At 43.2% G+C, this 25010-nt stretch overlaps 1 protein-coding gene across 8 annotated transcripts in view; it reads left to right on the top strand.

The window, feature by feature from the left end:
• Nnt (nicotinamide nucleotide transhydrogenase) overlaps positions 1-25010 on the top strand; it is a 93992-nt gene that overhangs the window by 33798 nt on the left and 35184 nt on the right. For 7 of the 8 annotated variants that reach the window (XM_087622398.1, XM_087622401.1, XM_087622422.1 and 4 more), the window contains 8 exon segments: positions 12476-12609; positions 13142-13333; positions 14207-14360; positions 17026-17187; positions 18203-18313; positions 19956-20101; positions 21811-22006; positions 24313-24546. In XM_087622398.1, coding sequence (XP_087478524.1) covers positions 12476-12609; positions 13142-13333; positions 14207-14360; positions 17026-17187; positions 18203-18313; positions 19956-20101; positions 21811-22006; positions 24313-24546 — 1329 coding nt within the window. 8 annotated transcript variants of the gene reach the window in all.

Here is a 25010-nt window from a genome sequence, read left to right as displayed (position 1 = left end):
ACCACACTTAGTACACTGCCCTGTCCTCCTGTGAGCACAGGGGGACGTGTCTGTTCCCACCGTATCTGTCATGGCCAATGCTTGCCCCAGTGCTTTGAGCACAGCAGTGGTTCAGTAAGTGTTGCTCGACTCACAGTCCTGTGTGTCTTTCTTGGGTGGTGGCTGGCATGTTCACTTTTATTCTTTCAAGGTGACCTAAAGAAAGCTGGGCAGAGCACTCTGTTGCCTCCTTTTTTTTTTTTTTTTTTTTTTTAAATGTAGAAGCGAATTTAAGGCTTAGATTTCCTAAGTCATACAAAACTAGACCACACGCCGGTCTGCAGTGTGAGGTGGCTAGCTTGCCCTTTCAGGCACCGGCATCAGGAAGTAGTGGAGGGTGTTCGGGAATTGTGGTGTGCCCTGTCAGGAAGGAAGGTATTCATTGATTATAAATTGTAACATCTTAGGCCACGTACACTTACAGTTGCTCTAAGTAGCAGTAGGTTTTGTGTTTGTCCTAGTTAGGGTCTATAAAATAACCGTCACAGGGGGCTGGGGATTTAGCTCAGTGGTAGAGCGCTTACCTAGGAAGCGCAAGGCCCTGGGTTCGGTCCCCAGCTCCAAAAAAAAAGAACCAAAAAAAAAAAAAAATAACCGTCACAGAACACTTAAATCCCCCACGACTGGGTGAGAGTTGGGAAGGAGACAGTCCCTGATGGGCCTCAGCCTGAGAGGTCTATATAGAATCCTGGACGATTCTGCCTCTGATGCTGCCCATTTTCCTGGCTGGGTCTTGGTAAGATAGGGTAACAGTCTGAAAAGATGGTGTTTCAGACAGGAGACAGATACAACAATAGCTGACACTTGTTGCTGGAATTCCACTGAGAGAATTCTTGCTTTGGAACTGCACAATGCTTTTCAAAAGCCAGCGGAGTGCATCAATCCGAGGGTTTTTCCCTCTCAGTGCACATCATGATTTTAGAAGTCAAAACTGCATTGTGTAGGTGAGCACCGGCTGATGTTTCTGAAGTTGTACTTCACGCTCCCCTCACTCCCTTGCAGTTTCTGACTCTATGGAATTTTAAGATATCGCCTCCACACTACCACTTACTTCTGAGAGTTTTAAAAGACAGCAAGAAATGCTTCTATGTTACAACATCAAGGATTGGTAACCACAGGCTGTCTCCGTACCTCTGGGTAGCTTTCAACACAGATAGGGCTGCTTGTCATCAGATGGGGAACCCCAGAAGCCTGGAGTCTTCCGCCACCATTTGTCAGTCTTGACTTCTTAGGGTGTGTCTGACACACTTCATGGGTTGCCGAGCCATGTTGAACAAATGTTCTGTTAGGAAAGTCTACACCACAGAGTTATATTCTGGTTTTGCCTGTTATTTCTCCAAAAGTATGTTGCAAGACGGAGAAGCATTACATTCCTCTCCCTGCCAGTCCCTGAACAGAATGACTTGGGAGACGAGACCGCTTCTAAGGCTGAGCTACCATTAATGTCTTATCCCTACCACATAGCAGTTCTGAATTCCCAATCACTCCCCATCCACTCCATTCATTCTTATTATAACAGTCTGGCTCTAAATTCACAAGAGTTTAGGTTTATAAGAGCAAGATTTATATCTTGCTATAACACAAGCATGTAAAACTTTGGTTATTGTAGAAATTTATTTTTTGCCCACGTAACGTTAACAGACCTCATTCCCACCATGTGGGGATTCATGAAGTGTTGCTTACACTATCATGGGGCTCTGGAGGTCATTCTGGACACGGTTTCTGCTTGAGGAGTGTGCACGGGAGGGCCTGCGAGTGTTACACAACACCCTCATCTCCAGTTCTTTTGCTGAGTCCAGTCACAGGGTCAGAGAGCCTGTGAACGGAGCTAGGAGTTCTTGACTAGCCGTGTGTCTAAGAGTAAGCTGACATTGTATTAGTTTGTTAAGGCTTTCATAGGATTGGATAGTTTAAACAACAGAAACTTTATCTGCTTACCATTTGGAGGGGGTCGGTCTAGAAGTTTATGATCAAGTTGTTGGCAGGATTGGTTTCTCCTTGGTTGAAGACTTAAGCCTTTTCTCCTTGGTTGAAGATGGCTGCCTTTCTCAGGCCTCTATTCTCTCTCCTCTGTGTGTGTACATTCATTTGACATTTGACATTTAATTTCTTCTTTTTTAAGGATACCAATAAAGTTAGGCTCAGGCCCTAACTTTATTGTCATACCTTTAACAGCCCGCTCTCCAAATTCAGTCAGTTTCATAGGAATGAACATACAAATTCTAAAGGGTATGTTAATGCACCCCCACCACCCAACAAATGCATCTGAGTCCCTTAGATCCTGGTGGACAGGAGGTGGTGGGGACAGCATAGCATGACAGGGACTGCCAACAGTAGGCCAGGATAGAGACATCTCAGAAGCCCACAGAAGCTCCTTGTAAAAAAGGATGGTGTCTGGGACCCTGGGAAGCAGGAGACACATCCCTCTAGGGGGTCCGCCATCTGAAATAAGGGACTGCCTGCAGTAGGCCAGGGTGAGATATCTCAGTAGCCTGTGGCAGCTCTTTGTAAAGAATAGTTAGCCCTGGACAATGGCTGTATAGATTTAATTTGTTCATGACTGCTTTTCAGTTGGCCTTGGTGTGCATAATTACTCTATTATATCTGACTTTCCTACCTCTTTCTCCTTCTGTTCTGGTGAATTTTGTGAAACTAGATGTTCCTTGATGTAACGATTTTTAAACAATTAAAACTTGAGGTGAGGAGGAGGAGCAGTGAGGGAAGCTAGACCAAGGATCTCTCCACAGATGTCCTCAGTGACCTATTTCTCCAAGAAGCCCACCCAGTTTCTATTTTCTCCCAGATTCCAAATACATCATCATAGTATAAATCTACCAAGGGATTAATCTATTTGTCAGGTCAGTGCCCTCTGGATGTAGTCATTTCCCCAAGTCCCATTAGCAATTAAACCCCAAATATGCAAGGCTATGGGGGACAGTTCATACTCACATTTGCATGTGTAACTGAAAGATTCTTGTTATAATGGATCTGTCCTCCCCCTCCTCCCCCTCCTCCCCCTCTCCCTCCTCCCTCCTCCCCCTCCTCTCCCTCCTCCCCTCCTCCCTCCTCCCTCTCCTCCTCCTCCCTTTCTGACAGGGTCTCCTATGACGCAGGCTGGCCTTGCTTGGCCTTGCTCTGCATCTGTGGTTAGGTTGTGATTCTGATCCTCCAGCCTTCATCTCCCAGGCACTAGGATTATAGGCACAGACCCAGTGTAGAATGAAATCTCGTAATATGTGAAACACTGACGCTTATGCTGTTTTCTCGACGGCTTCAGGTTTATGTTTAGGTAACACAGAGCAGTGCATTACATTTAAGACTGTCGTGGTGCTTGTTTGTGACAAGTCTGCCTTGGTTTTAGGTAAACAGATTCTATATATTGTGCATCTGTGAGTATAGAGTTAACTTTATCATGCTGGGTGAAGGCGGAAAGCTTTTCTTGAGCCTCTAATTTGATGCTTCGCAGGCCTGGAAGTTAGGAATTTCCCCATGATTACATGTCATTGAGTAATTCCAGTAAATAATTCTCTGTGCTTTTTGGAATCATTATAAAAACTTGTGGTTAATCCATTTCATCTTGCTGTCTTTTTGTTCTTAATAGTTTTTGTGGCTTCTTCTTAATTCCTTTCCCCTCCCCTTCTCTCCCCCTTTGCTCCCCTCCCCTCCCCTCTCCTCCTCTCTTCTCCTGTCCCCTCACCTCCTTTCTCCATCCCTCCCTTCCCCTCCTCTCCCTCCCTTCCTTCTCTGTCTTCTCTCTCCCTCTGCCTTCCCTCCTTCCCTCCCCCCTCCTTGATCAAATTTGCCTGCGCAGATTGGATTCTTTTTCCAATATGATGAACCCAAGAGAATTTATTGATTTTAGATGATTGTGTTTGCCTTGATTTATTCAGGAGGTACATTATAAAATCTTCCAGGAAACAGTTAGTCTTTGTAATTTAGTTTAACTGAAATGACTTTTTGAATTTACTGTCGTAGGGAAACCAAGGCTATATATCCTTTTGTCGTATGTCAGTAAGTTGTTGAAACTGTTTTCAGAATTTTGTAACTTATTTTTTTTGATAGCTTCTAATTTGAATGCTTGTCGATTTATTGAGAAAGTCATGATTATGAAAGGATTCTGTACATTCATTAACATCTCAAGATAAATTTTAGATGACCCAAGGAGCTCATGTCTGCAACTCCAGCACTTGGGAAACAGAGGCAGGGGATCCCCAGTGTCCTCTCTGGCTGCATAGCAAGTTAGGCTGCGTAACTGGTGTGTCTGACGCAAATACAATTTATAGGAGTTACAGCCATGTGTGCTTACCTCAAAAACCGTTTGTTTATAGAATGAGTAGTCACATTTATGTTCTACCACAGAGGTTCAGAGAGACCTTGCATTAATGGGAAACATTCCTATCTATCCCACACAGCAGTTAATTGAACCAAAGATGTCATATTTCAATTTTTCAGATAATTTATCCGTTTATTTGGGCATTAGAGTTTGAGGTCCTCATACATATGTTAGGCAAGGGCTCTAGAGCTTAGCCATAGCCCTCACCAGATGAGATTTTTAGCATTCTGCTGCTGTCCCCAGAGAAAGGAGCCCCTAACCTCATCTTAGTTAAGCTCTTAAGCCATGACAATTAAAAAATTTTTTTATTCTTCTCTCATGCATTATATCCCCTCCTTTCACTCATCCCAGTTTCCCCTCTTTTCCCACCTCTCCCAGATCCACCCCTTTTCCGTTTCCCTTTAGAAAAGAGCAGCCTCCAAGGGATATCAACCAAGCATGGCCTAAGATACAATAAGACCAGGTACAAACCCTCATATCAAGGCTGGATGATGCAACCCAGTGGGAAGAAAAGGTCCCAAGAGCAAACAAAAGAGTCAGGGACAGCCCCACTCCCATTGTTAGGAGTCCACAAGAACAGCAAGCCACATAGCTATAACATACGTGCAAAGGACCTAGCTGAGACCCATACACCGTCCTCAACTGTCTCTTTAGTCTCTGTGAGTCCTGCTTAGTTGATTCTGTGGGCAGTGTTCTTGTGGTGCCCTTGACCTCTCTGGCTTCTACAATCCCTCCTCCCCTCTTCCACAGGATTCCTTTGGCTCTGCCTCGTGTTTGGCTGTGGGTCTCTGCATCTACTCCCAACAGATGCTGGATGATGCCTCTCTGATGACAACTGGGCTAGGCAGGGATGTATGAGCATAGCAGAATATCATCAGGAATCATTTCGTTGACTTTTACAATACTTATTTTTTTTTATCAATTTTAAAAAGCAGTCTTAATTTAAAATTTAAAATAAGTTAAATTTAAAAATAGCTTTAAGTGAGTATTTCCTTTTAGATTTGGCCTATATGCGGTAGTCGGGCACTAAGTGCTCATTGGCTGAATCAGTGAATGAATGAACGTCTGAATGATTGACTGTGAGCGCTGATGTCCTACCATTGTCTTGGCAGAAGAATGGAAATAACTCCCAATGGGGAGGAACTGAGTAATCTTACTAGAGGAACTCAATGTCCTCGAACCAGAAAGATCAAGAAACATTTCATGAAGATTGTGTCAAATCGTTCACTCAATGAAAAATCTCGCCAGGAAGTGATTTTTTTCTCCTCATTAATTAAAAAAAAACCCAACTATTTAATTTTAGATGGGTGGTGCTTGAAAATGTAACAATCCTGGCCTGTTTGTAAATCCTATCTCTTTTAGATAAATGATTAAATTAATAAAACCATGCCTTAGAATGGGAAAGCCTGTGTATCTTAAAAGGCAAGAAACCCGTAAACCCTCCCAGACTTCCTACCCATGCTTTGGGTAGCGCCTCTGTCTTCTTCTGCGTTTATGTCCTAGAAAATATCAAGTTCTTATTTTGTTTTATCATTTGCAGTGAATGTTGGACTTTGCTGTTGCACAGTGTGAAGTCTGCATAGAATTTCCTTTTCTTCGTCTTTGTCTCTGTCCTCTTAAGGGTTGTCCTAAGCACAGCTCTGCTGTAGTGTGGGGAAGACCAGGTCAATCCACACGGAGCTTTTTCAGTTGGAAATAAATAGATCAGCCCCTTGTTTTCCCCTAAGTTATTTTAATTTTCTTCCTGGTAATAAATATCAAACCATGTTCTCAAAGCAAGACTTGGCTGTGATCATTTAGGGAGATGACTTTTATATTCTAAACAAAAATAGTCTGTGGGGCTGGAGAGAGATTACGAAAGCAAGTATAAGGACCCGAGTTCTGATCTCCTGCACTTGTGAAAGCCTGTTAGCCTGTGGAGCTATAACTCCAGTGCTGCTGGGGTCCGGACAGGGATTCCCAGAGCTTGCTGACCAGGCAGCCTAGCCAATCAGTGAGCTCCAGGTTCAGTGAATGACCCTCTCTAAAACAACAACAGCAATAACAATAACAATTTGGAGAGGAAAGCATTAAACATTGACCTCTGACTTCTACGTGCAAGTATGTGCAGCATCCTACCTCCAATACCCCACCCCATGTGCACACACAAGCACACGTGCATAGACACCACACACACACACACACACACACACACACACACACACACACACACACAAATTCAAAGAAAGATTAGACAACTCTTAGCATAGCAGAGAATAGAAATAACCTGCAATCTCTCAGCTTAGCTGGACACACTGTTCACAGTTCTCTCCTTCTCATCCAGCCTCTGGTTCTTTTTTTTTTTTTTTTTTTTCCGGAGCTGGGGACCGAACCCAGGGCCTTGCGCTTGCTAGGCAAGCACTCTACCACTGAACTAAATCCCCAGCCCCTCATCCAGCCTCTGAAGTACAGTTTTATAGCACGGGGAATGGGGATCGAGATGTTGTGCATTTCCTCCACTGCTCAGTACCTTAGTACGAGGATGGGAGTGTTTGATGCAACCTAATGATCAGAACTCTGTCAGATTGGCTTAGTGGTTGTGTAGAGTTTTCTTTTCACATCCAGATTTTTAGCTCTTTGTCCAAAGTTGAAGTTTCAGTTTACTTCTGCCTTCTGTCAGCTTAAAACCAATACTGAACATTTTCCGCCTAGTTTCTCTATCAGCATTTTTAATCTACTTCTCTAAAGTAATAAGGGTTTTAAAAGTAAAACTAATGGGGGGCAGTGGTGAATTCTGGAACATATTTTTGCTAATTTACACACACCTGACAAACTGCTTTCTTGAAAGATTTTTCTGTTTATAACCTCACTGTGATAGTTTGGTTAACTGTTTCATTTCAGTATGGAGTATCCTAATTATTTATTAGCACACATAAAGTGTACATTTATATGTTCATATACTATATTTCAGTCATATTCGCTCCTTATTGCCCACTCTTAGCTTCTAGCATCCACTTTCTCCCATCTCTAGTCTTGTGTTGCTTTTAACTCAGTTTGAGAAGCCAAAAAATGTCTCACTTTCTATACTTATATTTTTCTAATTCTTCCTGGGGTAAACATTTGTTCCTCCTCCTCGTCCTTCTCTTTCCTCTGTGATTGGTCTTTGAATTAATCATGTGTTTGTATTGTCTGTTAAGATCTTTTAAAAATGAAGCAAAACCATTTTCTTAAAAAATACCTTTTTTAGTTATTATTACTTGAGTGTGTGTTTGTGTCTGTGCGGGGCGGGGGGGTCACTGGACTCCTCTGAGCTGGAGTTGCAGGCAGTGAGCTGCCTGACGTGAGGGCTGGGACTCCAACGCAGGTCCTCCACAAAAACAGTATGTGCTGTCAGTGTTGAGCCATCTCTCCAGGCCTCTCTTAAGATCTTAATAGTTTGTTTTTTAATTTAATTTCTGTGAATTAAATTTTTCATTTATTTTCTTTATGTTCCCCCTAAAGATTTATTTATTTGAGACACAATCTTGTATGCATTGTTGTGTATGCATTGCTGACCTGCAACTCTCTATGTGGGCCAGTTTGGTCTTTAAAAAAATTTTGTGTGTGAGTATGTGTGTCTGTGTGTGTCTGGGTGGGTATGTGTCTGTGTGTGTATGTGTTTATGTCTCTGTGATTGTGTCTTACTGTGTGTGTCCCGTGTGTGTTCATGTGTATGTGTGTATTTGTATGTGTCTCTCTGTGTATGTGTGTGTTTGTGTGTTCATGTGTCTGTGTGTATGTGTGTGTATTTCTGTGCCTCTGTGATTGCATCTTGCTGTGTGTGTATGTGTCTGTGTTTGTGTCCGTGTGTGGTGTATGTCTGTGTGTCCGTGTGTGTTTGTGTCTGTGTGTGTGTGTGTGTGTCTGTGTGTGTGTATTGTATACAGGCATCCAGATGCTCACAGAAGTCAGAAAAGGGAGTTGGCTCCCCCGGTGTTGGAATTATTTAAGTCGGCTAGTGTTTCTTTTGTAATTTCCCTTGTTGTTGTTAGGAAATTTAGGAAATCCCTTTAAATCCACAGACCAGAGAGGGATTCTGAAGGGTTTTGCTTCCCTTTTCTTTTTCTATGTCAGTTCTCTTATGATTAATTATGATCTACCTGTACCTTAGTTAAAAATATGAAGTTCAGTTTGAATAGAAAACATTTCCCCAACCTCAGAAAACCATTTCCTGCCCTTCCTTCCTTTGTTTTTCAATACTGTGTATATCGTGCAGTTACACTTTATCCTATTCGGCTGTCACACTAAGACACGATGTGGAAATCGCCTTCCCATTCTTTCTCCCTCCTGACCTATTCTTTTGAGGATTTGCTTACTTGGAACTCTCTTCACTATCCTGCTTCTCTTTTGGCTTTATCTCTCTCCCTTCTGTTTTCAATCTTTATTTTTGATGTTTCCAGAATAAAAAAAAAAAAAAACCAAAACCAAACCAAAACAAAAAAATACCCAAAAAAACTAATCCCCATGTGAGTGCTTGTAGGCAGCTGTCCTGTTCTCTCCTTCACTGTCTTCTCGGAGCCCTTACCGAGATGTCTTCATGGTTAAATTAGGACGTTCGGGAGATAAGCAAAAGCACAGAGAAGAAAATAATTAGTCTCATCACTTAAGTATACTCTGATATTGGCAAATGCTATATGATGGAATAAATTTATTACAAGTTATATAGAATGTGGAATATCTTACATATGCATATATAAAGTAGGTGTGTGTATTTTAAACACATATCCTGTTATGCAGTTTAAAATTGCATTTTAATTCTCTTAAGTGTATATATATTTGGGGGTAGGGAATGTTTGAGTGCCAGTGGAGTCAAGCGGAGGTCAGGGGACAACTTGTGGGTGTCGGTTGTCTCTTACATGTGAGTCCCAGGATCAAACTCGGCTCCTCAGATTTGGTGGCTAATGCTCTTACCCACTGGGCCATCTCAGCAGCTCTGCTTCATGCTTTTGGCTTGCAATTATATCCTGTCTTTTTGTTTTCTTGCTTGTTTGGTGCTGGAGGTTGAAATCATGGTCTCAGGCACACTAGACAATTGGCTGACCTCTTTAGATTTCATGTTTTTAACTATCCCTCTGTGGTTTGCCCATGACGTGCTGGGTTTTTGAGGGGAGAGAGATGTGATTCGAGAGGGGGTCTCATGTAGCATAGTCTGATCTTGAATTCACTATGTGGATAGCACTAGCCTTGAACTTCTGACTGTGTTACCCCTACTGTATGAGTATTGTAGTACAGGCACGTGTTCCTGTACCTGGCAAGGCTTTCAAATGGTTCTCATGATACCCTACAGTCCTTACCCTAAGTTAGGGTATGAAATAATATGCTATTGTCTTAAAAATGATTGAATTACACAACAATAATAAAATCCAAACCATCTAAATTGTATCATGATACCAATGTGCACAGGTGTTTTTAAAGACTGTGTCAGCTGCTGACAAATTTAATATGTAAAAGTTGAATAAATAAAATTAGAGAAGATGGATTGTACCTTTCACGTTTTCTGAGGAGCCCGAAATCTTAGGCTCTGTGATGTCTCTTACAGTGGTAGTTTTCAAGGTCTCTGGAGAATCTAGTATAACTATGGCAGAACGAATTAGTTAGATGCCGAGTAAGGATTTGGTATAACTATGGCAGGATGAATTAGTTAGATGGCAGGTAAGGATTTGGCACCAATAGCCACAGTTTCTGTTTAGTCAGAAGCCAGAGGGGGTCATCGTACACTTCGGACAGTCGGTTTCAGGCCTATAGGCCCAAGTCCGGAGACTGTAAACAAGGCAGGAATAAAAGCTGTCCAGGAAGGTGGCCCATTTAAGCCACAGCTCTGGACAGAAGGCTGGGGTGATGATGACAGCACACATCTGGAAGGTACACATCTGGAAAGCCAAGTGCTTTAGATCTGCCTTCTTATGGATGCAGCCACCGTGATTCACAATTACCAGCCTCTGGGGAGCAGAGAATTCTGGGTTTTCTTATGGAAAAAGTCCTGGATAGTCACATGCGTTGCCTTCCCAGGTTCTCAGGGCTCAGGGAAATATTCAAGGTGACTTTGCTTAGAACTTGGGGAAAGAAAGGGAGGCGAATACCGCCAAGGAGCTTGGAAAACCACTGTAGCCAACCAGAGCTTCAAGCCTTGGGGAAGTTCTTGACTCTTGCTCATTTATGGAGACTCAGAAAGGAGACTCATGTCATTTAAGGAATCCTCTGGTAGCCAGTCTGGTTTTGCTGCAGTGGATGGCCCAGAGGGGAAGCAGTGAGGGGCAGTGTTAGAAAGGACTGTTCACTCAGGGGAGAAAGAACGCCTTCAGGAATAAGGATCTAGACTCATTTTGGGCTTCTTGTTTGAAATTTATACCAAAAAGATTGAGGTAACCCCAAATACCCACACATATCTTTATAATTGTTTTCCAATGCACTACAAATAAGTATTATTTTTTCCTTTTGGAATGTATCTTAGTTCAGTGTTTTCATAATGAGATGACTTTAATACAAATGTAGTATTTAATGTTAGTGTAAGTTTCCATCTTTTAACTAAAACATGTAAAGATAAAATTGAAAATTAAAAAAAAAAAGGAGCGAAGTGAGGGACAGAAATGAGGCTGTTGGTGTTCTGTTTCTGTTATACCAATATTGCAAGTCTATTTCTCTTCTGGTTCTGGTATTTGTTAGCATATATATATATACATGTGCATGTATGTATGTATATATACATATACATACATACATACACACACACACACACACACATACAAACATATATATCTGTGGCTCTCAACTTTCCCAATCCCATAACCCTTTAATGATATGTTGTGGTGACCCCCAAACATGCAATTATTTTTGTTGCTGCCTCATCACTGAAATTTGGCTACTGTCATGAATCATAATGTAAATATCTAATATGCAGACTTTCTGATATGTGAACCTATGACGAGCATTGTTTAAACTCCAAAGAGTTCATGACCCAAAGGGTGAGAACTGTTGCTCTGTAGGAACTAGTGAAAGCCTTGTAAAACACATTGTGAAATTAAACTGTGAAATATCACATGAGCGGAATGTGCCCCATGAGAACAGGGAACATAGCTGCTTATCTACTGCACTTCCAGCACCAGACATAGATAGGATTGTCTGTGTAGACTGAGGATCAGTAGTTGGGAATAAAAGTACAGGCGTTCTTTCCATCCCTTTGCAGCCACGCAGTGCATTTCACAGCACTTTCTGGTCTCTTCTAGTCGCTATCCTGTGTTACATTAAGGTAGGTAATGAGTTGGAAAATCTGGTGACATTTGCTAAGAGGAATGGAAATATTCTATTTCATAATTCACAAATTAGTCCTGAATGTACTCTTGACATGTGTGACCTTTGTGAATTGTTCAGCATGGGTGAACATAGTTTCCATAATGGCTTATTTTACGTATTCTTTTTGAACAAGTAAAATCTCTCGGTAAATGGTCCAAGATGTAAGGCAGCTGGGAAGAGCATGGCGGAGATCACTCAGGCCAAGCATGTGGTGAGGACTGCTCGCTGGCTGAATGGTGTCCTCTCTGCAGCCCACACTTACATCTTTTCCCAAAGAGAATGGCCCGTCTCGCTTGTGTCCTAGTCTTAGGAGTATCTTGTAAAGAATTGAATTTTCATATAATCAAACCTTGAATGCCCAGAGACCACTGTAGCCATCCCTAGAGACTACTGTTGCCATTAGAAAAATATACTAGGGCTGGAGAGATGGCTCAGTGGTTAAGAGCACTGATTGCTCTTCCAGAGGTCCTGAGTTCAATTCCCAGCAACCACATGGTGGCTCACAACCATCTGTAATGGGATCTGATGCCCTCTTCTGGTGTGTCTGAATACAGCTACAGTGTACTCATATAATAAATAAATCTAAAAATATGTATATAAAAAAGATTTCTGTGCATTTAAAAAAAAAAGAAAGGGGGGCTGGGGATTTAGCTCAGTGGTAGAGCGCTTACCTAGGAAGTGCAAGGCCCTGGGTTCGGTCCCCAGCTCCGAAAAAAAGAACCAAAAAAAAAAATAAAAAATAAAAAAAAAGAAAGAAAAATATACTAATTTGTACTATTTTCTTGATTTGACCAGGTAAGAAAGCTCCTGTTCTATTTAGTAAAGAAATGATCGAGTCCATGAAGGAAGGTTCAGTAGTTGTGGATTTAGCTGCTGAGGCCGGCGGAAACTTTGAAACGACTAAACCGGGAGAACTTTACGTTCATAAGGTATAGCAAGAAAGCATCTTCTACCCCTATATTCTGATATTTAGTGATTGGTGAAATTTAGAGAATATTTTTACTAGTCCTTTGAGAATTCAATGCACACATATACAATGTATTGGATCATATTACATCTACATCCCTCCCTCAGTGTTTCTTTGGTCCTAGTCCCACCCCGCAATTGAGGGTCCCCCCTCCTTTGAAAATGTCTTTTTTTAGTGCTGGGATCCACACCCAAGGCCTCATGGCTGCTAGGCAAGTATTCTTCCACCAAGCCGTACCCCAGATCTTCAGTAAGGGGTACTATATTCCTTTAAGTATTTGGAAAAATTGAAGTCTGAAAGTTAAAACAAAACAAAGCAAAGCCATGAAGTCTTGGAAAAAGATTAAAAGAAAAGTTTATGTTTGTAAGTATATATGTCTATATCTACAAAGACAGGCACTTCCTAAACGAAGCCCCAACTGCTCTTGAGACTTGTGCTGGAGAGAATGGAAGTGTAGGGAACCAACCTTTGTGACAATATGCTTTCTCATTTAGGGAATCACTCATATTGGCTACACAGACCTCCCCAGCCGCATGGCCACTCAGGCTAGCACTCTGTACTCCAACAACATCACCAAGCTCCTGAAGGCCATCAGCCCCGACAAGGACAATTTTCACTTTGAAGTGAAGGATGACTTTGACTTTGGTACAATGAGTCACGTCATTCGAGGAACCGTGGTGATGAAGGTAGAGGTCCCTTTCTTCCTCCCTTTCTTCCTGTGTTCTTCTTCTTCTTCTTTTTTTTTATTTTTATAAGAAGAATCTTTTAGTGGGAGAGGGTTCATTAATCCTTCTTGGCCACCGCCTTCCCACGGCTGCCAGCACGTTCAGTGTTGCTCAGCCCCTCCAGCTTTCTCTTGGCGAGGATGTGCGTGCCCACTCTTGAGTGCGTGCTTGTCCTTGGACACATTGGGCAACTCTATGGCGCGCTGCTCATAGGGCACGAAGCCGCACAGCTCCCAGATCGTGTCCCGCATGAAGTTGGTGTGTTTGCTGACGTTCTTCCCCACCTTGTGGCCCTTGTTGAGTCCCACGGCCATGGGGTAGCACAGGGCCATGGCTGCTGCTCTCCTGTGGCGGCCAGGACAGGAAGCTCTTCCTGTGTTCTTAATGTAACCTGGACTTGGGATTTCTGCCCTTGAAGATTCCAGAATAGAGATGTGTTTTAACCGTGCATTGGCATGTCAGTGGGAATTGTGTAAAAACCAAGAACGATTTAAGGAAAGCATTTCAAAGACTCTCATAGGAGTCATTGAAAAACACACATCACTTTTGAAAACCAGGGACCGAAATTTAGTAAAGTAAAAATGGATTGTTCTCCCCATGTACTTACTTTTCAGGGTTTGAGCGGTATTCTCCTATATATGCCCCAGGCATATATAAATTACATATGTGCAACACAAACATTATTCACTTATATACCCATTTTGTAAAGTATATGAATTTATATATATTAAAGTTATAGTTGCAGGTTTTTTTCTTTAGCATGCGCTGTCTTCTGTAAGTCATTTTGACATGCCAATTTGACTTTAAAAACCATTATTTCCTAATACTGGTTAGGATGGCAATGTGATTTTCCCAGCTCCCACACCAAAAAATATTCCCAAAGAAGCCCCAGCCAAACAGAAGACCGTGGCTGAGCTGGAAGCAGAGAAGGCAGGCACTGTCTCAATGTACACGAAGACACTGAGGACAGCATCCGTGTATTCAGCAGGTGAGGATCACGTTTGTTAAGACAGCACTAGTCGAGTTTTGTATGCAGAATATTAATTGCCACGATGAGTAATTTGAATACTGGTGGATTCTGTTGTATTGGACCCGATAGGTCTGACTTTACCACATGTTACCTGTCCCTCCTCTGTGGACTTGGAGGCCACAGTGATTACCGAAAATAACTCTGGCACTGTGTTAAGTACTAGAGTGAAGCATGAAGTAACACAGAGGGTACTGACACATATATCACCTATGTCAAAGCTGTGAGTCACAGGGAGTGTCAGGGTGTGCTGGTGTTAAATGTAAGGAAATCTGTTTAAGGTCTTTCTGTGCTTAGCAAACCATTAGCTGTGGCTGTTATGTAACTGGATAAGACGGAGGAACCAAATGCTCGTTTGAGTTAGAAATGGTACGAAGTAAGGACAGCCTTGCATTTTAGACTAACATCCTAAGTTACCTACTAAGGGAAGTTTAGTATTTTAACTTTGATTTCTTTCTTTATAACTGACCACAGGTTTTTTTCCTTAGATTCATCTCTGTAAAATCACTGGAGAATTACTGTAGAATAGTGAGAAATTGTGGGTATTTGATTGGAAATTGCTTTCTTCCTCAGAGAAGGAATTAAACATGCTTAGATCTGCTTAGCCTCAAAACAAAAACAAAACAAAAGCAAACTATAATGAATTAAGGGAGCACCAGGCGCACGGGGTTCTTGCAGGCTCAGCATTCCCTGAATTCCCATGTGAGCCCAGATGTTTTAAAGCCAAATGTCCAACTCTCCTTGAATAAAGAGCAAGGCTCAGCAAGATGCCTGCAGAGCTTCTGCTGGTGCACGCTGTGAGTAGACGGGTAGTGTCCCTACTTGCACTCGCTTGTTAAAAAAACAATAAAAAGGAAATAGGGTGACTGCATTGCTCCTGGGTGTTTCCGTTTCCCTTTGAGATGCTGAAGGGCATGGTGTATGTGATGATTTATATTTTTTATATTATTCTGTCATACTTACCGAGGTGAGGGATTTCTGATAATTATAAAAGAGTTGGTCAGAAAACCTCCCTACATGTTAATACTTTTTGTGCCTTTACCCAACGTGGGGCACTATGTAGTTTGCTGAGTTAGTACTTCCTGATCATAACAGAGGCTAGCATTTAATGAGCACCAGCCATTCTGCTACGTGCGCCATATACCGTAGCTCATTTACGCCTTAGAAAAACTCAGACATGGGGGAATACTATTACATTCTTTTCTAAAAAGATTGAGGCACAGAGGGTTAATGATGTTATGAATGAGGACACTGAAGCACAGAGAGCTGCGTAGCATGTCTACGAGCAGGCCGTTAGCAGGCAGCAGGATGAGGCCTTGAACTACTCTATCTGACTTAAGGAAGTCTGACTAACCATAACCCTATATAATAGAGTGTCTTCTCACTAACTAGAAAGCCAGAACATTTATCTGGCTCTTCTCCAGAGTTTCAACAGGCCACGTGTTAGGACTTTTGAGATACTAAATATGAATGGGTAAATCTACATTGAGAAGAGTCAGCTTGCTGGGTGGGGGGGGAGCACACCTTTAATCCCAGCACTGGGGAGGCAGAGGCGGCTAGGTAACTCAGTTCAAGCCCAGTCCGGTCTACATAGTGAGCTCCAGGACAGCCAGTGCTGCTTTGAAAAACAAACAAACAAACAAACAAACACACACACACACACACACACACACACACACACACACACACACACACACACACACACAGTTGCCTTAAAGTAAAATTAATGTCATTCTGCAGCTGTTCATTCAGCTGTACCACTGAGAAGGTGTTTGGTCCTGCCAAGACACCAAGGCCTTTCATTCAGGAAAGGGCGCTTCCAGCTCCCCTGTAGTCCAGTGTTTCTGCTTTTACTGACCACTAGGTAACCCTTTCCTCTGTGGCAGAACAACCATGCACATGTTTGTGATTAAGGAAGGCGATAATTAAAGATGTATGTTCACAGCGGACTGTTTGTATTCTGCACATTCTTAATTTAATTTGTAGGCCCCCCCCCCCTTTTCTTTGTAAAACTATGTTTGCTGACTTGGTGTTGAGGCTGGAGCTGACTGTCCTGGCCAGCGCTCCAGTCCAGATTCAGGAGCAATTGCAACATTTCTGTCCTGGGCTGGGTGGGTGGAAGCCATATGTTTTGGGGAGGTGCTGGAGTGAATGAAATCCTTCCTGGTCTTTGAAAACCTCTCTGTCTCAGCCACAACTGAGAGTGACATGAAATTGGCCTCATAAAAGTCCTGCCTTGTAAAGGTTATGTCCCACCCGAGTAGAAAGCACTCTGTGGCTCTTCGATAGGCCTGCAATTCTGGAATAAAAATGCTTGTTTAAACACATGTGATCCCGCCAGGAAACGGTAAAAACAGAGACAAGGACAAAGTTAGGCACGGGGAGATGTGCACATTGCTAAGAAAGCGATTCATAAAAATTGCTAGATCTTTGCATTTTGCTTTGGGTAGATATTTGTCCGTCCTCTCCCTCATCTCAGTGGTCAGGTGTCTTACAAGTCTGCTTGTTATGGGCAGGGGAACAGAATTTATAACACTATTCTTTAGTGTGTGTATATGTATGAGCATGCAATTTTAATTTTACTGAGGCCATTGCAGGCCCTCACATTCTCTCTCTCTTCCTCTAGGTCTCACCGGGATGCTAGGTTTGGGCATCGTGGCCCCCAATCTAGCCTTTTCTCAGATGGTGACCACCTTTGGCCTGGCGGGCATTATTGGTTACCACACTGTCTGGGGAGTGACCCCTGCTCTCCACTCACCACTGATGTCTGTGACCAATGCTATCTCAGGTTTGTCCTTTGTCTTTCCACCTCTTAGGCCGTCATGGCCTTTGCAGCTCTGGGAGTAGTTTCAATGAACTTTATAAAGGTCAGCTTCAAATCATGAACTCCTGGTGTCTACAGCAGTCACTGTAGTAGCTTGGGGACTCCCAAGGGTGAGCGGGCTTGTCAAGGCGGATGTCATAGAATGTGTTGGCCTTTCCTGCATTCCCATTTCCAACAGTGTAGAATGTTACTTCCAATTATCATGTACTGTAAGGAAAGGATTCCAATGATAAAGTTTAAAACCAGAGAGTGTTTCGCAGAATCAGTTATCATAACCTTTAGGATCTCTTCTTAGAGTCAGCTAAACATTGAATCTAGCAAGGCTGTGATAGGCTGCATATGGCTTTAGTTGGCTATGATGGTTAGAGGTAAGGAACCAGCCTGTCAAGAAGTGTTACCAGGCACCTCTCTTTGGTGAGAGTTTACACAGCAGTGCACGTGAATGCAAGGAGCTTCTCTCTGATTCCTAGCAATGGTTTAGATGTGAGGGAAAGAGCCCCATCTAAGTAGCCGGCATGACTGAGGGCGTGATTATCTCTTGGAATCCCGTAGGCATACCACCTAGAATTTCTGCTGGGGGCACGTCCAGTTTTAAAATGGGATACAGGAAAGCTCAAATTGGTGGCAACTTGATCAGTATCTTCAGACCATGCTTAGTTCCTTTTAGTTTGGTTACAATGTTTCTTTCAGTCACATTTCCTTATAAGCAGTGTTCTAGTCAAGTTGAAGGTCAGATCCTTATGCCAAAGGGAGCAGGGTGTGTTAACCTTTCACCACGATCGTCTTCAAGTAAGAAAGATGCTCAGGTGCTTGTCCACAGTTTTGATCAGGAAGATTGTTCTTCCCATTTTTGATGAAGTTGTAAGAAGGCTGCTTTGACTTTGGATATTGGATCCTGATGTGACAAGCGTTTTGGGTTTTCACATTGGATTTGGAGAGGTTCCTGAACTTATTCACCATGGTGATGTTTTCTTTCTAGGTTTGACTGCAGTTGGTGGGCTGGCGTTGATGGGAGGGCATTTTTATCCCTCCACAACTTCCCAGAGTCTTGCTGCTCTTGCTACATTCATATCGTCAGTCAACATTGCAGGTAGGGGGAGGAGCAGGATGAAGAGGAGAAGGAAGAAGAGGAGGAGGAGGAAGAGGAGGGGAGGAGGAAGGGAGGAGAGGAGGAGGAGGAAGAGGAGGGGAGGAGGAAGGGAGGAGAGGAGGAGGAAGAGGAGGGGAGGAGGAAGAGGAGGGGAGGAGGAAGGGAGGAGAGGAGGAGGAGGAAGAGGAGGGGAGGAGGAAGAGGAGGGGAGGAGGAAGGGAGGAGAGGAGGAGGAGGAAGAGGAGGGGAGGAGGAAGGGAGGAGAGGAGGAGGAAGAGGAGGGGAGGAGGAAGAGGAGGGGAGGAGGAAGGGAGGAGAGGAGGAGGAGGAAGAGGAGGAGGGGGAGAGGAGGAGGAGGAAGAGGAGGGAGGAGGAAGAGGAGGGGAGGAGGAGGAGGAGAGGAGGAGGAGGAAGAGGAGGGGAGGAGGGGGGGAGGAGGGGAGGAGGAGAGGAGGAAGGGGAGGAAGGGAGGAGGAGGGGGGAGAGGAGGAAGGGAGGAGAGGAGGAAGGGAGGAGGAGGAGGAAGAGGAGGGGAGGAGAGGAGGAAGAGGAAGAAGAGGAGAGGAGGAGGGGAGGAGGAGGGGGGAGGAGGGGAGGAGGAAGGGAGGGGAGGAGGAGGGGAGGAGAGGAGGAGGGGGGGAGGAGGAAGGGAGGAGAGGAGGAGGGGGGGAGGAGGAGGGGGGGAGGAGGGGGGGAAGAGGAGGAAGGGGAGGAGGAGGAAGGGGAGGGGGGGAGGAGGAGGGGGGGAGGAGGAGAGGAGGAGGGGGGAGGAGGAGGGGGGGAGGAGGGGGGAGGAAAGAGCTCAGATTGCTGTTTTTGAAAAGACATAGAAAGCAAAATCAAGTTGTGTAAAGTAGACTTTGTGAGTTTAAGAATTTAACTGTCCCTTTAAAAATGACTTCTCTCAGACCACTTCTCTCTTTCCTTTTGAAGGAAAGTCAAATATCTTGCCTATCTGTAATGGCTAGAAACTGTATTGATAAAGAACCAATCCCTCCATACCCCCAGGTACACAGGGATGTTCTGCTAGAAACTAATGCATAGTTTTGGATGACGGTGACTCCCGCTGTCACTGTGACATCTGTAAATGAGTAGAACCGAAGACAAGATTTTAGTCTACTGTCTTATCACGACTGTGGTGTGTTCCTGAACACTGAAAGGCTAACACATCACTCATGCATGACCCTCATCTGATGCTATTTTATAGCTAAAAATTACTTTTTGGGTCCAAGGAACCTGGTGACTATTGATACAGTATGTGTTCATTATCATTTGTTACAGAGTTTGATAAACAGAGTAACTTATCACAGAAAAGGCTGATTTTTGACCCATTGTGTTTTTAAGCTTTTATGTGGCTGTTTACTTTAGTCCTGCAGAACCAGTTGGCCCTACATTTTGATAGCAAGTTTTCTTCCTAACTGTATTTAGGGTTTCCCCATATTCATCCATCCTAAGGGAACTGGCTTTGATAATAGAGTGACTTTTGCTTTTGAGGTTCAAAATACTACTTGAAATAATAGTATCACTTTGTGATATTTAGTGGTAAAAGTATACTTGAAATAAAGATATTGTAGCATATGGAAAAAAGTCACGCTGTCTGACCTGACACCTCTCACCTCTGTGTTTCTCTTGTTGTGGTAAGGTGGTTTTCTGGTGACTCAGAGAATGTTGGACATGTTCAAGCGACCCACGGACCCTCCAGAATACAATTACCTGTATCTGCTCCCTGGCGGCACCTTCGTGGGGGGATATTTAGCAGCTCTCTACGGTGGTTATAACATCGAAGAAGTAAGAGACCTTTGAAAGTTTTCATTTCTACTACTGTGTCTTTCTCCCTTTTAGAATTAATGTCACCAGCAGAATTCCAAGTATCAAGAATATGCGGCTTGGTCAGCAAATACAGTGGTGACCTAGAAATACCCTGTTCAAGACAGACCATCCCAGTGTCCTAAGGATGAGGAGCCGATGTGGGCTCGGTTGTTAGTTTTTAAGGTTTTCACATGCAGAAAGAGCATTAGTACCTTCCGGTGTGCCTGGCTGGATTGTTGTAAGGACACAATAATCAAACCAGTAATCTTGAAAAGGTTTATATTTCCCTCCTCTACAGATACATTACAATCACTGCTTGTTAACAAAAGACATTATGCAGTACACTTATGACAATATAGAATTTAACATTTTTTACCCTGTAAGGCAGTGGTTCTCAGTCTTCCTAATGCTGTGACTCTCTAATACTGTTCTTCAGTTTGTGTTGAGCCCCAACCATAAAATTATTTTTATTGCTATGTCACAACTGCAATTTTGCTACTGTTATGAACAATAATGTAAATAATAATAATAATAATAATAATAATCTGTTTTCTGATGGTCTCAGGCAATACGAAGTGGGTCATTTGAACCCAAAGGTGTCTTGACCCCTGGGTTGAGAACCACTGTCATAGGGGGTAGGGAGATAGGCCAGTTAGTCAAGCACTTACTGCAGAAGCAGGAGGGCATGAGTTTGATCCACAAAACCCGTGTAGAAAACACTGGGCGAGGTACTGTAATTTTAGTGCTGGAGAGGCAGAGACAAGCAGACCCCTGAGCTTTGATGACCAGGAGAGATAGCTTACATGGTCGTCTCCAGGAAAGCAGAAAATGCTGTTTCAAAGAACAAGGCAGAATGGTCCCTGAGAGAGGACACAGAGGTGGTCTACTGACCTGCACACATAAGCGGACATGCTCACACCCAGTTTTATGCTATATGCTAATGATCAGGTGTGAACTGAGAAAGTTCCAGGGTGAAATATAAAACGAGCTGAGGCTTTTCTGTGGGTTACGTATTTTACATTGCTTTCCAGTGAATGCCACTGGGTCTCATCTTCTCGGATGGCAGAAAATAAAATCATGTCTTTCTTGGTTTCGTCTGTGCTCCCAATGAGCGGTATTCCCAGAGTGACAAGATCTTTTTGGAGAAGAGTGGAAGCTGGAAGTCTAGAGACTCAGATCTGAACTTCAGATTTTCTACTTTCTGATCTTACCTTGGGGAAATAATGTCATCTCCTAACGCCTCACTTCTCCCTTTTCTAAAGTGGGGACAGTGGGTCCTTCCTCTCAAGGCTTCCATGAGACTGTTACAGTAGAAGTAAGGCATATACACGACTCATGGCACCAGGGACAGGGATTATTGTCTCTTAGCACTTAGACGTGTTTACTGTTTTCAAATGTAACAGTAAAGTACCTCACTTGGATTTATGTACTTTTTATATATTTGTGTATACTATCAAACCCAGAAGACAGCCAGTCTGTATAAATGGTGTAATTCTAAGTACAATGTAGAGAATGTCATGTTTTTATTTTCCTAATGGGTAAGAAAATCTTTTGAAGTGTTAGAAGAATTCTCGTCTGTTGACTGTCTGAATTTAAATTGTCAGAAAGTTATGTTTCACAAGGGACTCTCCCTGAGCCAACAGACCAAAGCTTTTAATAATGTCTTTCTCTTCTTTCCTTTTGCAAAGATCATGTACCTGGGCTCAGGTTTGTGCTGTGTTGGGGCCCTGGGCGGCCTTTCCACTCAGGGAACAGCTCGACTCGGCAATGCCTTGGGCATGATTGGGGTTGCAGGAGGCCTGGCAGCTACCCTTGGAGGCCTGAAGCCGGACCCACAGCTGTTAGCTCAGATGTCCGGAGCAATGGCGATGGGCGGCACCATCGGTGAGTGCTTGTGGGCTGGCGGTGGGCGGCACTATCGGTGAGTGCTTGTGGGCTTCTGTCTTTATATGCACTCAGTGTCCTGCATATGTCTGAAGAGGTTTGAAGACTCAGGTCTGAAGAGCTCCTTAACACTGAGGGCTTAATTTGAGGAATGCATCGCTGGGAGGATCCCTCCTACGGTAAACACCACCCAGGTTATTCTTACTCAGATACAGCATTTGTAAAACACGGGGAAGTGTGTCAACTAGGTTAGAGAGTGATTAAAAGAAAAACCCCAAGTGTTGTGAAGTCAATTTTCTTTTACTGATTGCGACCTGCATTACTGTTATAGGGTGGGGGACTGGGATGCTTATATGTAGGCTCATTTTTGTTGTTGTTGTTGTTCTGCTGATTATAAACTTCAGTAGAGGACTGTTCTTAAACGTTAAACTTTCAAACACCACGTGTAACTGAGTTAAAAAAATAAACCCGTTTTAATCTTCTCTCCTGTTGTGTCAAGTAGAGTGTCTTCTCTACTCTGTTGGAGATCTTGTCAAATTTTCAGTAATTTTGTGAGCTAGTTTTAAAATAGAACCGTTACTTACTCAAGCCAGGTGGTGGTGGTGCACGCCTTTTGTCCTAGCACTCGGAAGGCAGAGGCAGATGGATCTCTAGGACTTTGAAGCCAACCTGGTCTACAGAGTGAATTCCAGGGGTCCAACGGGAAACCCTGTCTCAAAAAACCAAAAACCAAATCAAACCAAAACAATCCCCCCAAATTTAAATTACACCAGGAACAGAGGTAATACTCATAACATATACTGCATTGTAATTATTGTACTAGACTCTTTAATACACTCTCGAGGTCGTTTATGCCTCTTGTATGTTTATGTAGAAGTACTAAATAATGGCAGGCTGTTATAATTTCTTCTTCAATCCCCATTCAGTGACATAAAATTGCTCCGGGTGGAAGAATGGACAGACCTAAGAAAGTGATGTGAAAAATTTAATATAGCTTAGACTTAAGATATGACCGTGGTTATTAAATTGTGATTTACAAAAAACCAAGCAAATATTCTTCTTGTGCTTGGAAACTTTTACCATAGTGAAGAAGTCCCCCACATAGTTGTTACAGGGGCAAAATTTTCACTTGCATCTTATGGTTCATACCACGAACCTCAGCTTTTCTTTCATTATATCTATAAATGTAAGTAAAATATTTGCTGATGTTTGTGTGGGAAGCATGCTTATTGGTTGAAAATTCTAGGTTTGCTCCAGGTATGAGAACTTAGCAGAAGTTACCAGAGTCATGCTATGAAAATTCTGGAATCTTTTTGGAACTTGGAATAAAGAATGCTGCATATGTTGGGGCTGGAGAGCTGGTGCAGTGGTTAGACGTTCTTTCTGCTCTTCCAGAGGCTCTGAGTTCAGTTCCCAGCACCCACATTTAGGCAGCTCACGACCGCCTCTAACTCCAGGTTCAGGGGATCTGATGCTATCTTCCAGCCTTCATGCCCCGCCCCCACTATTGTATATTTTATTACTTGAAAGTTGTACCACTCACCTTTATATAAAGTCATATATACACCTCCCCTCCTGTGATCTGGCTGCTGCATATTTCCCAACAAAGCATTTGCTTTAGGCTGCCTTTTGTACTTCCTCTGGAAAGCCGCGTGGGTCCTTTGGTAACAATTCCGACTTGAAGGAAAATGGTTGTCCTATGTTCCTGGTGGGAAATTGCTTACCTGTGATCTTAAACAAGTGTTTGAATCCCTACTCCTTGTATCTCCTCACTACCTCAGTTAAAATCCTTTAGAATTAGGGAATTTATTACCTGGGATTTTTCTTTCATTTTTGTCTCTAGCCCTACTAATCTGGAACCCAAGCTTAGTTCTGTTTTACTCAAAATTCCATCCATTAGTGCCATGCATAGGTGTAAGCACTGGTCAAAGAGAGCTTGGGACATTCACTCAGGGAGGACGTGTAAGTCGTAAGGACTTATAAGGAGGTGTCACTGGAGTGTTAAGTGGCCTTCATAAGCTTGTGTACAGGATGTATCCAGAGCCTGTGAGAGAGGAAGCACACACTGATGCCGTACGCTGTTATTTGATGTTGGTTAGATGAGGTGAGAAAAGGAGCTATTTTGACACGATACGCATATAGCTAGTATTTTTCCTGCCACACCACCCTTGTAGGAACATTCAAGTTCGTACTGGGAGCCAGGTAATGTCATTGTGACAGTGATGTAAGCTCTGTTTTTCTGCTTGTTGTTTCCCATGGGTCTGTCAGGTTTACTCTGCCTTTGACCTTTCTTCATTCTCCATCAGGACTGGCGATTGCAAAGCGGATCCAGATCTCCGACCTGCCTCAACTGGTTGCTGCTTTCCACAGTTTAGTGGGTCTGGCGGCAGTGCTCACATGCATGGCCGAGTACATCGTGGAGTATCCACATTTCGCAATGGATGCCACTTCAAATTTCACCAAGATTGTGGCCTACATTGGCACTTACATCGGCGGAGTCACCTTTAGTGGGTCTCTGGTTGCCTACGGAAAATTACAGGGTAAGCGATTTGATATAATGTGTGGGGTGTATATGTCTATTCTTCAGGGTACCCATGGGTCTGTCTCAATTTTAGAAAAGCCCTTTAGAGTAGAGACCTGCAGAAGTGAGGAGTGATTTGTGTAGCACTCGGACACATGTAAAAAATTTCCCCCTGAAAATGACGACTCATTCTAATTCTTAGGGGGTCTAAGCTTTGTGACAATTTTTTTCTGCAGACAGGTAGTAATGGAAATCAGTGCACAAGAATTTGTAGACATTAGTGGATATTTGATAACACGTATGAACAAAGAAACAACTCTGTAGCCTTCGTTTAGACTTGACTATGTATTGTCTGTGGAAATGAAGTCCTGTTTCCTAGAGTAGAGACACACTTACTGGATGCGTTTGGTTAACAGAACTCATCCTGAAAACCAGCACGGGCTTCAGCGCTCTGCCATGGCAAATTTTACTACTGTCTCGTGG

Source organism: Rattus norvegicus, chromosome 2 (genome assembly GCF_021556685.1).
Source record: "Rattus norvegicus strain SHRSP/BbbUtx chromosome 2, alternate assembly SHRSP_T2T, whole genome shotgun sequence".
Classification (NCBI taxonomy): domain Eukaryota; kingdom Metazoa; phylum Chordata; class Mammalia; order Rodentia; family Muridae; genus Rattus; species Rattus norvegicus.
The sequence above is the reverse complement of the archived record's forward strand: the minus strand, read 5'-3'. Positions and strand labels throughout refer to the sequence as shown.